General features: G+C 34.8%; 1 protein-coding gene across 1 annotated transcript in view; it reads left to right on the top strand.

Annotated features, from left to right (window-relative positions):
• The window catches only part of ARHGAP42 (Rho GTPase activating protein 42), a 400,535-nt gene that overhangs the window by 267,988 nt on the left and 118,001 nt on the right, over nt 1-14,546 (top strand). The window contains exons 5-6 of the mRNA XM_001365340.5: nt 2,188-2,289; nt 13,301-13,411. Coding sequence (XP_001365377.2) covers nt 2,188-2,289; nt 13,301-13,411 — 213 coding nt within the window. The remainder of the gene's footprint in view (nt 1-2,187; nt 2,290-13,300; nt 13,412-14,546) is intronic.

The following is a 14,546-nucleotide window of genomic DNA, read 5'->3' as shown; positions in this document are numbered from 1 at the left end:
CCATTTATGGGCATTTATGCCCAGCTTTTTATGCTTTCTGTCCAAATGAGTAATATTGTCTAGATACTGGACATTTTTCATCCATTTGCTTATGTCTTAATGGACAATTAGATTGAACCTTATTTTGTTATTGTGGATTTCAGGTAGGAGCTTTTGTACAATTTTAGGACTTGATGTTATCAGCATGCTATTATAGAAACAGCACTCCCTATCATCTGCCATGACTGTGGCAGTCATCTTTGATGAACTCCCTTTCATTCTCCCACTTTATGCCTTAATAATTTTATTTAATTATCTCTGCTATATTTTTAGAGGAATTTTGTATGAATTTACCATATATATGGAAGAAAGCATTGATGGCAGCCTTTTGATCCCCCAAATCAACTACATTTTTATAGTTAACAGTAGCAGAGTAGAATATAATATTCGCTGCTATGGAATATTGACTGATTTTCATATTTAGACTTTATTAAGGGTGGCCTTGTTGAATGGCTACATTATTGTCTTAAAATTCAGTAAAGAAAAAATCCAGGCCTATGATGTTAGTCATTTTGAGGTGATGCATTTTGAAGAATAATAAAATCTAAAATGTTTTCAAGTGACTGTCATCATCTCACATATCTTGAGAATCAATCCTTTGTACTCTCAAAATTATTTCTTCTACAGTTTGAACATCTTATGTTTATATTTGGACTGACCCATATATTGTTCCTCTCCTCTATGTTCTTTAATGCCACATCTACTTTCTAAGACACCAGGGCCAGAGATATTAAGAGTTATTAAGAGATATTAAGAGCCCCATTTCTTTCTGATCTAATCTATGCTAAACTCACAAAAGAAATAGTCTTAGTGTAGAAACAGAATAGAGGTGGAATCAGATGAGGTGTGTGACCAAGTTCATCCCAGTAAGGAGAAAATCTTCCCAAAGGCAAATTGAGCAGTTCAGTCAACACTTCTAGAGATTCAGTCTTCTCTGTATAGCAGAAGAGTAAAAGCCTTGAATGGTCTTCAGGATCTTGTTCCTGTGAGAAAACCAGCAAGTTAGAAACCCATAGGTCAGAGCTCAAGATGATTTCTGCACCAGAGTCTTGATCCAACTCACTCCATGGCAGTTGGTTTCCCAACATTTTAATTTCCAGGTTCTCAGGGTTGCTCATGGTGCTCCATGGTCTCTGCATTCTTTGTAGCTTTATATGACTACTGTATTACAAGATTTACTTCCAAAATCTCCCCTAACACATGGAGGGGCTTAGGTTTAAATGGAATTTCTCTGATTCTGAATTCTCTTCAACTGGTGATCTATGGATTATAATTATCTTCATTTTAGTCTTTTTAAAACACTTTTCATGAAAGCACAAATTTGGGTTGAGAAAAGTATCCTGGGAAGTGATGATTCTTTTTTCTACTCTCTCAGAATGTGAGCCATCTTATTCATTTTGCTGGAACTTCCTTTTGTCTACCAATTTCATTAATAGCTAGAATGTTAAGATTGATAAAACAGTTAATCTTATACAGGGTATATTATGTCTACTTGGTCACTAGACGAAAGTCACACATTTAGAATACTAAAACCTAGTTAATATTTGTAGTTAATTTAAAAGCTATATGATTCTTTGTACTGTCTGTGATCTTACCTTCCATTCTGCCAGTCACTGAAGAATCAGAGGGATACCATATTGGACCAAGGAACAACTTGTATTCTTTGTTCCCAAGTTGCCATGGCCAAAGAATAAATCACTATATGACTAGATTGCTGGTGCTGAGCCTCTTCACACTTGTCTTGGTTGTTCTTCAGCAAGTAAACACAATCTGTTGTCAGGGCCATGTTTATAGTTTCTCCAGTATGGTTATATCTGCCAGAACTTGTCCTCCATTGTCCCAGTTAGTCTTCATGAATCTGTGTTTACTTTCTCTCTACTGCAAGACATCAAATAAGTATATAAAATTACTTATTTATAATTAATATTTATCAAACTAACTTCATGCATAATTCATATAAAGGAAATTCTATATCCTTGCTATGGATTAAGCAATAGCTCCTTTTCTTTTAAATAATCAATCAGATCAGATTGAAGAATTTTTTTTAAATAGTCTTCACCTCATAGAGTAGATGATCAAGCTTTTCTTAATTATTAACTTTGAATCTCTGTTTTTCCTGAATTTATGTCCTCTGTTTTTCACCCTTAGGATGGAAAGAAGAAGTTTGACAAAGAGAGTGAGAAGTACTATTCTATTCTTGACAAGCACTTAAATTTGTCAGCAAAGAAAAAGGAGTCTCATTTGCAAGAGGTAAGCTTGGACAATTTGTTCAAAGAAAAGTCTCTGAGACAAATTGAACCAGTTGTTTCTGTTCTCACTACCTAGATTATTTATTTATAAGTTTTAGAATGGTCAATATTTTTACAATAGAAAAAAATTCACTAATATGACACTTACGTATCCTTTTGTTAGGATATAATTCAAATGACAATATAATTTGTACAGTCTTTATTCAAACATGTATTATCTCTCCTTTGCAAAATAAGTGATTCTGTATGTGCAATGTAGAATTTAAAAAACTCAAGATTCCTTCTGGCTACCTGTGATGTCATTATTACTAATTTCAATATCCTTCTGTCTTTCAGCTTTTTTCTGTCTTGTTTTGCTCACTCTTGTCTCTTACTTAATGATCACATTTGAAAATAATTTTTCTATTGCCTTTTTGGTGATGAAAGCCAGGATTCTACCACCTAATGAGTGAATTTCTAAAATTGAATATTTCTACCTTTGGATTTTTTTTTCTTGCCTTCTCTTTATTGTCCATTCATATCTGGAAACATTGAAAAGGTACCTTGTAAAAAGTATTAGCTTGCTTTGGAAACCCAAAATTAACTTCTACATGATGTTTTAAAGTTAGGTATATAGTCATAGGAAGTAGAAATTACAGGTCTTAAGTCTAGTTCACAGATGAGGAATATGAGTGAGTAAATAATTTGGTTATATACTAGTTATTGTCTGAAGTAAGATTTGAATATTTGTCTTTCTAGCTCCATGTCCTCTATTCAATTCACTGTTATAATTTCATTCTTGGGTATAACCTAGTACATCTGGACCCAGCAATACTACCAAAAGAGATCAGAGATAAGGGAGAAGGACCTACCTGTACCAAAGACGACTCTTTCTGTAGTGGCAATAAATTGGAAACTATGGAGTTGTCTGTCATTTGGGAAATGGATGAATAATTAGCGGTATATGGTTGTAATGAAATACTATTGCCCCATAAGAAATGATGAGGAGGACAAATTAAGAAAAACCTGAAAAGGGTTATATGAACTGATACAAAGTGAAAAGAGTAGAACCTGAAGAACAGTATATACAGTAACAAATATTATATGATGATCATCTGTGAAGGAATAACCATTCTCAGAAAAGCAAATTTCCAAGATAAGCACAAGGAACTCATGATGAAAATGCTATCCAAAGCCAAAGAAGATACTGTTGGAGTATGATTGCAGATGAAAGCATTACATCTTTCACTTTATTTCCTTCATGAGATTTTTATTGTGTATGTGATATGGGTCTTCCATCACAATATGAGCAATATAGAAATATGTATTGCATGAAAGTACTGTTATATCCTATATCAGACTATTTACCACCTTCAGGAGGGGACAGGGAAAGAAAGAATCTGAAACCTAAAATGTCAGAAAATAATTGTCAAAAAATTTTTCTACATGTGACTGAAAAAATAAATAAATTTAAAGAATTAGTTTCATTCTCTTAATGATAATACTTATTTTAAATCAACTTTCAGATGGGCCAGATTTGTAAACCTTGAAATTTCTTAGACTTGTGAATGTTGGAAATTTCACCATTGGAAGGTTTCATGCTTGGAGGGAATTTCCTACTGATAGTGGGAACTCTATTGGAATGTGAACCCCCTTGGCATGGGAGGTTCCTTCTCCTCCCTACTTGGGACTGCTTTAGGACAGAAACCTTTTGCTGAACAATGGAAAGGGCTTTGACCTATGCTTAAACATAGAACAGGAAGTTCTTTGAGTTATGATTGATTTTAGAATTGATACAATAGAGATACTTGGAATGACAGAACCAGGTCTTGGAACTTACAATCTCCACCCTACTCAGCCTAACAGGATTTAGGAAGGGCTGCAGCATAGATCAAAATTTAATTATTTGAGAATATGACCTTCAACAGACATGTGCAAAGGGGGGCAGACCTCTGGGCAGTCCTGGGTTAAGCTAGAGCCACCATTGGCACAGGGGAGACATGGACAGTGATTGGTAGATGTGAGAACTGAGGGGAGGGAACTTAGATGGTTTCCTTAAAGATAGAGGGGTTCTGAGGATGAGGAGGAGTTGGAGAGGTTTTGCTCTGAGAGGTTGTGCTCTGAGAAGTTTTACTCTGAAGGAGGCTGGAGATGGAGGCCCCTGAGACTGTTTCTCCATTTTGGTCACGTGAGTGATAGGGACTGATCTTTTTTCTTTGCCTCAGCTATCTAAGGGCTTGGGCCTTTTGGCCCAGCCTAAACAGAGGGGGTATTTAAGCCCTATTCCCTTCTCTCTCTCTCTCTCTCTCTCTCTCTCTCTCTCTCTCTCTCTCTCTCTCTCTCTCTCTCTTTCTATCTCTAATACCTTCCTCCTGTTTGTAATTAAATTATAAGAGTGAATTGAATACTGGACATGGAGCTTATTCCTAAAGATTCACCAACCTTCTCTATTCAAATAATTATGAAATTTTATTTATGCATATCTAACTGCCTAATATTAGCAAAACTTTGCATGCTTAAAAGCATAAGGCATATTTGAGGGCCATTGAGGTGACCAACTTTGGCACTTGAAAAATTTGTGTGAAAAGGTAATATGATTTAAATATAATGGTAGATTAAGGCCACCTTGAATTAAGTCAACAAATCAGTCAATAAGCATTTATTAAATGACTACTATGTGCCCTTTACTGCAATGTGTTAAATATCACAGATAAAAAAGGAATAAATAAATAATTAACTTTATTATATCACTTCCTCTATGCTAGGCACTATGCTAAGCATTAACAATAAAAAAAAAAAGTTAGACAGTTCCTGTCACCATGGAACTTACAATCTAATGGAGGAGACAACTTGCAAACAAATATATACAAAATGAGTTGCATATAGAATAAATAGAAAATAACTAAAAGGGCAAAGGGTACTAGAGTGGAGAGGTGTTGGAGAAGCCTTCCTGTAGAAGATGAAATTTTGGTTGGGACACAAGAAGTCCAGGATTTCAGTAAATGGAGTTCAAGAAGGAAGGGGTATCAGGCATGTGGGACAGTCATTGAAAATGCCTGGGGCCAAGAGGTGGAATATCTTGTTTATGAAACAGCCAGCAGTCCAGTATTACAGGATCAAAGAGTACTATTGAAAACCAAAGTCTCTGGTCTTCCAGAATATTAGAGAAGTAGGAGGGGACAATATTATGAAAGGCTTTGAATACCCAAACATTATTTTGTATTTTTTCCTGGAGGCAATAGGAAGGTACTGGAGTTTATTGGGGGGCGGGGGGGATAGTTCATAATTAGGATTGTGTTTTAGGAAAATCATTTTATTCGATGAATGGAGGACAAATTGGAATGAGGAGAGAGACCTGAGGTAGACAGGCTCATGTGTAGGATATTGCAGTTATCCAGGTATGAGATGATAAAGGCCTGCTCCCTATAATGGTAGTGGTGAACAAAGAGAGAAGCCAGTATATTCAAGATATGTTGCAAAGACCTTGGCAATAGCTTAGATACACGGAATAAAAGATAGTGAGGAATCCTAGGTGATTCCTAAACTGGGAGGTTGATGGTCTAGGAAAATGGTGTTGCACTCTCTATAGTAATGAGGAGGGGAGAAGAGTTTAGGGGGAAAGATAATGAGTTTGATTTTGGACCTGTTGAGTTTAAAGTATCAGTTAGCCTTACAGTTTGAGATCTCTAAAACGCAGTTGGAGTTGCAAGATTGGAGTTCAGCTGAAAATCTGGGGCAGAGTAGATAGATTTGTGAGCATTGAAGCACAGAGATGGTAATGAAAGTCATGGGAACTGATAACCATAAAGAATGGTGTCCCAAAAGGCTAGAGAGAAGAAGAGTGTATTAAGGAGGAGAGAGTGATCAGCAGTGTCAGCAGAGTTTGCAGACAAGTTAGGGAGACTGATGATTAAGAATAACCTTTTGAATTTGGCAACTAAAAGAGTCAAAAATAGAAGTGGAAGCCAGATTGTAAGAGGTTAAAAAGAGATTGAGTAGAGAGAATTAAGAGTAGGAGTTTATATAACCATTCAGTAGACCTTGAAAATATAGGAGTTCCATAACAGCATTTTTCAAGAGATCATCTTTTATTAATAAGCCAAATGAATTTGTTACAAAATATTTTAGGTAGGTCATTTACAAGGTTACTGAGGTAACCTTGCTATATATTGATAGGAATGATCAGGTTTAAAAATACCTTTTTTAAAAAGAAGAATGAATAGTTATTATATAGAACTCACTGAATATAAGTATGATTCAAAAAAAAAATAGCCATACCACCAATGGACAAAAAGGAAATGAAAAGGCAGATGTGGTTTTAGGGGTGGGGTGAGGTGACTGAAATACTTTTCATCATGTTAAATATAAAATATTGGTAGAACATATGGAAGGACATATCCAGTAACTGACTCTTAAGTATTCTTCGTCCTCTGGGAGATATTTGTGTAGACATTATATATGAAACATGTGTTAATGGATAGGTTTATAAGAGATATGGGAAGTAGGAAAGGAAAGGAGATACCAAGAAGAAGATGGGCAATAATATTAGATGTAATAAAGGGTCAAGGTTATCTGATTCAATGGACATTGGAGATCTCTTTAAAAAGACAATTCTGAGTACCGAATCAGAATGTCTGAGTCTTCTTTCCTTATAAAAGTTTCTACAGAGAAGAGAAATACGAGGTGGTACTTATATTTTTCTGACTGAAGAAAGAAATTTTTCTATTTGGTTAGGGGAATATACTTATTTATGGGAAGCGAGGAAGGTGATAGATAGGGAAACATTGAAGATGTAAAAGAGTAACATTGATTGGAGAATCGAAGGAGGGAGGCAAAGGTCATGGGTGATATAGGATTAATTTTGGCAAGGAGTATGGCCACACCTTCCTGATTTCTTAGGATCTTTTGAGAAATGATCTAGTTGAACCCCTTCATTTTTCACGTTATTAAACTGAAATCTAAAAGTGTCACACATATAATGTGGCAGACCCAAGATTTGAATTTAAGCCTACTGATCTCAAATTAATTAAGAACGCCAAGAAGTTTTTAGATATGATTGAGGAGAGTTGAAAATACTCATGTGAAATAGCCTCAAACTCACTAAAATTAGAAGTAGAGTTCATCTGTTCAAAGGTGTTAGGAGTTTAAGGAATATAGGAAAATTTTAGAATAATCACTGTGGGGAATACAATAAAGAGTTATAGGAACTATAAGGACTCCTGTGTTGCCATTTATGTTATATAAGATGAATCCCTTCAACAATTTACCACTTTCTCTAGTAGCACTTAGTAGCTTTGGGAACATAAGGAAGAAGGCAGATGTTGCTAGGGAACTCAGATTGGAGATTGGGGGTAGGGGGGAAGGTAATTCATAGTACCATTATTATCCCTAACTAAACGGTATCCTTTTGCATATAGAAAACTTATGTTCATATCCTTCAAATTATCTTTCTATCAGGAAAATTACTGAAGTAATTTTTCCTCTGTAAAAAAGGGACACACTGAAGTAGTGATGAAACTTTTTTTTTTCTGAGATGTACCTGAAATAATTGTTTTTCCTAGAATAAGGGTGAGACAATTTGGGAACATTAGTGCTAAGTACTAAGGAAGAATAAAAGAAGGGAAGTTATGAGCAGGCTTGGCTCAATTCATTTTCAACAAAGTTTAGAGTTAATTTATTAAGCACTCTACCAATTTTCCTGGGGGTGTATGGAGTGTTTAGGGAGGACCAATATGAGGGCTTGCTTACCTCTTTTTCAGGGCTGCTTCTCCAACTTTGGTGTTCACCTTTTACCCAACTCTCACTTGTGGTTCTGAAAAGCTATCACATGCAGAATGTAGCACGTAGCTTTTTATACCCTAGTAAAAGTGTCTCAGCAGATGGGCTAAACTGAGTTGAGGATAACATATTATCCTCAAACCAATCAGTGAGTTAGCACGGTGTCTACCTCAAGCATGTTTAAGACTTTTCCTAGGCTATCATGGGATCATCCTGACTTGCCTGGACATTGGATTTTCATAACTCTTGGAGAATGAAGCTACTGACTTTTTTCAACTCATCTCTCATATCAAATTCATGTATAAGTTAGAATATTTCTTGGTCCTCTTTGAAAACAAAGAACAAACAAGAATTGATTTTGCTATTTTTTTGTCTTGTTTTAAATTAGTAAAATTTCTAAGAGGTCAGTTGCTCATTTGTGAAACATGGGTACTACTTATTTCATTGTTTTTTTCACTAATATCATTAATTTCATTAATTTCAAAAATGAAATTTCATTATTGAGAGGAAAGCAATTTAAAAAATCAAAATGGATAACATCAGGGTAACAAAATTATAAAGATAAAGGGTAACTTAAAGAAATAAAAAGACACCCTTACAAACCCTTTTGGATATGGAAAGCCTAAACAATAGATTACACATGTTTTCTCACATTTTCAATGTATTAATCAGTTGCACTGAATTTTTTTCTCTCTTCAAATAAAATTATTATTTCTAGGTATGTCTCTGGGAGACACAAGGAGTTAATACTGGGGATAACCATGATGCGATAACTAGAAGACATCAGTAAAAAGATATCTTAAAATTTTTTAGACTATTTTATAAATATGAGTTGTTATTTTTGTTACAATATACCTGTTATTCCCTGGGAACTAGGAATATATATTAGCTTTGTGCCTGGGTGAAAAATAATGTTTATGCACCTCAATTTCTTTATAAAATGGGCAAAAGTCCCATTTTACTTACCACACATTGTTTTGAAGTCCAAATAACATAATGTATCCTATATGTTCTGTAAACTTTAATGCAATATATGTCAGTTATTAATATTATCTAGAAACATTTATTATTCCCCTCAAGTTGCTTATATTCTCATTGGATGGTGACATGAATTTACTTCTTTAAAAAATCCATTCCTTCAATCTTAGAATCAATACTTACTACTGATTCCCATGCAGAAGAGTATTAAGGACTAGGCAATTGGGGATAAGTGGCTTGAAAAGGGCTACATAGCTAGGAAATATCTGAGGTTAGATTTGAACTCAGTACCTCCAATATCTAGGCCTGATTCTCTTTTTCATTGAAGTACTTAGCTACCCCTTGACATGAATTTTTTTTTTTTAATCAAGGAATCAGATTCATGTGTGAGCACCTGTGCTGGTATAGTACATGACTGTACGTTTAGTTCAAAGGGGATTCAAAGTGAATTCCAGCATTAATCCTGTGCCAGAGAAATTGAGCTATCCATAAGTACTGTAGTTTCATGGATGACTTTTCAAAGGAGTATATAGTATATCAGATTTCAGTGCTCTAGACTAGAGGTGATGAAAGCTTCTGTAACTGGAAGCAAGACAAAATTCCCTACTGTTTTTAGTTAACCTAAAACTCTCTGTCTCTCCTGAGTGGGAAATGAGTTACTCAAGTGATTTGCAAGTAATGTCCATTTGAGCTCAAAGAATTAGTACAAGATGTTTCTAAAAACACAAAATAATTTGCTCACATGTGGTTAGTAACAATGACAGTGGCATCTTCTGTATAAAGACAAATATTATGTAACAAAGCATTGAAAATAGCTTAGAGAAGGGAAAATGATTCTAAAAAAGTCTCAACTATTCAAATATCACCTGTTTCCCTTTTATATTTTTAATATGATATTCTTACAAATGGCTGTTCTGCTAAGGTGATCAAAAATTATTCTGACCAGGAAAAATATTGACTTGTTTTATTGTATAGCTTTTCTTCTTCCTCCATGGAATATAACCTAAACACCATTTTGGGGAGTCAAATGGAAGGATGAGGGTGGTCATAGTACTGACTTATACTTTTCCTGACACAGTTTCCTTCTTATTCTATAAATTGTTCATGTGTTTGGCAATGCATAGTGTAAGAGAAAAAAAATTGATTTTTAAAACACCCTTAGTGGAAGCAGCTAGGTTGTTCAGTGGATAGAGAACCAATCTTGGAGCCAGGAGGTCTTAGGTTCAAATCTGATCTCATATTCTGCATAGTTGTGTGACCCTGAGCAAGCCATTTATCTCCAATGTAAAAAATAGACTCGAATACAGGACTACAATCCCCATGAGCCTTTGCTCCACTTCCCCAGAATGCCTTGTAATCTCACCTGGGCCGAGATCGAGAAGATATTTAAGCAAAGGCTTTTGAAGGGCTCGCCCTTTTTGGACTTCCGTTTTTGGAACAGAGGCGTCTCTTCCATGATGTGAGGTTATTTTGTCTAGGCCTCTGGCCTAGGCACATGTTTCTTACTTGTATATTCTTAATCTTTAACCTTTAATAAACCTCTAAAAAATATATATTCCTTGCAGAGAGAAACTAATTTCTACCTGCCTCAGTCTCCCCCTCTCCCCTAAATTTTAATCTTTACACCAATTGCCTAACCCTTACCACTGTTCTTCCTTAAAAGGCCAGTTTAATATTGATTATAAGATAGAAGGCAAGGGTCTTTTTAAAAAAAATCCTTAGTGAATTCTATATAATCAAAGCTATAGTTTTTAATTAAGATGTTTTTTAAGTATAGTAAATTACTATTTTGAAGCTTAAAACTTTCTACCTAATATTATTTTACTGTGTTGTAAAAGTATCCCATGAAAGTTACCCTCAGTTTTTGCTTTATGAGTTACCATTGCTTAATGCTTAGTCTTCAGCAGGATATGGTGGTTTTTATTCACTTCCTTTAATCCCAGGTACCTGTGGTAAAATCTGTGTTAAAAGAGATTGAATGTGATATTTCTCTACTAAACCAAATATAGTGCTCAGTTCTCAGAATGACATATAAGGATTACCAGTTTGAGGGTAGCAGGATGAGATAAAGTTTAAAAAATAAATAAAAAAATAGAAAGTGGTTATCTCAAGAATAGTTTCTTAGCCACTAAGGATTAGTTAAGAAAAGCCCTATTTCATTCCAGCAGTAAAATGTGTTGCAATTTTGGAACATAATTCATTCAAGATCCAGAATCATTCAAAGTTCCCAGTGTAAACCTTACTTTTTTACCAAACTATAAATAAGCTCTGAAATAAAATTCTGCCTTTTTTATTTATTACAATTTCATCTAGTTGTTTATGCATCTGCAATTTTTCTCCTATTAGATTCTAAGCTTTGAGGATGTTTCAGACTCTCTTACAGAAAAAGGCAAACTTTTTATTAAGCATCTTCTATGTTTTATGCATTGCTGAAGGACTGTTATAATTAAAATGGTTGATGTAAACTGTAGTGAGTTAAAATAGTGGAAGATATAAATTATGATAGATATAAGAGAGGGTGAATAAATTTGACCTCTGGAAATATGTTTTCACTACAGTGTTTTGTTTAAAAATCAAATATAAGGTGGTCACCAGGGAATATATTCCCAAATTATGAATATGTCCAAGTCAACTGGGTTTTATAGAGAATTTAATTAATAATACAATGAAGAATTAAAGAAAAGGAGAAGGAGAGAGAAAAGGAATTAATGAGAAAAGAATAGGTCGGCCCAGGGCAGGCCTGGCCAACCCAGGCCAAAGCCTTAAGAGAGAAACCAGTCAGTTATCACTCACCACAACATTTGTCTTAAGCAAGGATGTCTGGGGAATAGTCTCCCCAGAGGGAGTTCCAGCCAGAGTCAGCCTCCCAAGGGACTTCTTCTCAAGAGATCTTCAAAGGGCCTCCTCCAAAAGGATCTATCTCCAAGGATCCAAGGACCTGCAAGCCTCCAAGGATCTATCTCCAAGGATCTCTTGCTCAAGAGATTTCTTTTCTTATATAGGGGTTTTTTTCCTATGTCACCTCCCCTAAGTTCTTCCATCTACCACTGTAGATGTTTCCTAAACATCTATCTTTCCTAACATCTATGTTTCCTAAAAGACAGCCCATCTGAATTCCTGCTAAGTCGACTAATCCCCTCAGTAAGTCTGAACCAGAGAAAACACAGCTGAGTCAACTAATCTCATTAAGAGAAAACTTGTCTGACCTTTATAGGTACCTAGCATCCCATTGTATCAATTCTAAAAAACAGGTACAGCTCAAAGAACTCCTTGCCTTATTATAAGCATGGGTCCAAGTACTTCCATTGTTTAGCAAGGAGTTATCTCCCCTAAAGCAGTCTTAATTATGGGTGGAGTAGAGGTCATCCCATTTCTGATCCTGGTGAGTTCTCACATCAAAATGGGAATGTTTCCAGTAGGGAATTTGTTCCAATGGAGGATTCCTCAGTGTGGAAATTTTTTAACATTCACAAGTCTGAGAAATTTCAAGACTTACAGGACACTAGGGATATTGATACCAAAAATACAACAATCCCCTGTATTAAGAGATAGGAGTACACATATGAGCAAAACATTCAAAGTAAAATAAAGACAATGAATACAAAGTAGATAAATACCTCATAGTGAGTGAGGTCATGAATGACTCCATGAAATTATGAAGAGTGAAATGAGAAAAGGAAGTAGAATATTATATATAGCAACAGTAATGTCATTTGAAGAATGACTTTCCTATGTTCATTTCCAGAGAAAGAACTAAAAAAGAATGATAACCAAGGCATAGGGGTGTGTGTATGTGTAGTTTTATGAAATGATACTTTCTCTAATGGGGGGAAGAGTTAATTGGATATTTTAATATAACCAATAAATTTTAAATTAAATTTAAAAATGTACAAAGTAATGGGTTCACTATGTCTTGAAAGAAAAGAGAGAGGGGAAGAGAGCGACAGAGACAGACAAGAGGAGAGAATATTTTAGGCAGATATGAGCTGGGAGAACCTTCCAGGTCTGGGAAGCAGTCTAATTCAAATGTAAAGACAGAAAATAGAGCATCTATGAGGAGCAGAAAGAAGGCAATATTGGCTAGATCACAGACACATTTTTTTCTTATTCTCTGTATTCCCAATAATTAGCATAATGTTTTTTTTTTTTATACTTTATACCTATGTAATGAATTCTGAATCATTGGATAGTTTAATATTTCCTGCATCCTTAAAGAATATGACCATTAATGATTCTTTTTATTTGTGTCTTTGTTTCTGTTTTTTTTTCCCCCACAGGCAGATACACAGATAGACAGAGAACATCAAAATTTCTATGAGGCATCACTTGAATATGTCTTTAAGATACAAGAAGTTCAAGAAAAGAAGAAATTTGAATTTGTTGAACCAGTAAGATTTCCAGATTTTCTTCTATATTGTCAAATATGTATTTAAGTTGAAAGTAATTATTTTTCCCAAAATGAAATCTTTTTAAATAAAAACTCCTTGAGGGTAGATATTTTGTAGTTTTTTTTTTATTTTTTATATTCCTACTAGTTAGTCCATTGCCTTACTTTAGTAGGCACCACATGAAGAGCTGTTTAATTGAAATGAATGGAACCGGGCCCTGTCACTACCTATGTAGCAAGAGCAAGTCACTTAAATTCACAGGTTTCTCTTTAATTATCTGTAAATTGAAAGGATTGGTCTAGATGATTCAATGTCCCTTCTAACTTTAGACCTATGATACTGTGAATTTAATTAAATAATTGTTACCTACTGCAGTTTTTACAGATGGAGTTTTAAATGCTTAGGGTGAAGGTCAATTGCTTATGTGAAGTGTGTGTATGTATATGTATGTCTATATTTATGTATATATACACATATACACAGAAAGGATATAACTTGTGTTACATACTTACAGAGAATGTGCATTCATGAATGTTGTGTTATTTTGTCGTTTTTAATCATGTGCAGCCTTCATGATACCACTTGGGATTTTCTTGGCAAAGATTGTGGAGAAATTTTCCCCCTCCATCTCATTTTACAGATGAGAAAACTGAGGAAAACAGGGTTAAGTAACTAGTCCAGGGTCACCCAGCTACTAAGTGTCTGAAGACAGATTTGAACTCAGTCAGTTCTTTCTTATTCCATTTCTGGAGTTATCATCTATTGGGCCTTACTGCCTGCTTTTGAGTATTAAGGATCTCTAAAAATTTCTTCTAAAGTCAATTAAGTTTCCAAGCAAATGCACGATAAAGGGTTTCTAATGTATAATGAGGACAGGTGGTCATTTCTACTTGTTTACCTTATGCTTATCATATGCCTCCATATTCACCATCCTACTGTGTTTTGGTAGAGGATATATATTTTGTAACATTGCTTTTACTGTGCCTTTCAACATTCTAAAGTATAGTTACCAGAATACAAGGGGAGAGGAAAGGAGAAAAAGATGGAAGTGGGAAATGGAGAAGGGGTGTGATTTTGTTTCAAATTCCAAGAGACAAGGAATAGCAATAAATAAAGAAAATGGAAGTTAATTCAC

This window comes from Monodelphis domestica, chromosome 4 (assembly GCF_027887165.1).
Source record: "Monodelphis domestica isolate mMonDom1 chromosome 4, mMonDom1.pri, whole genome shotgun sequence".
In the NCBI taxonomy this organism is placed as follows: domain Eukaryota; kingdom Metazoa; phylum Chordata; class Mammalia; order Didelphimorphia; family Didelphidae; genus Monodelphis; species Monodelphis domestica.
This window is presented reverse-complemented; position numbering and strand designations above follow the sequence as displayed.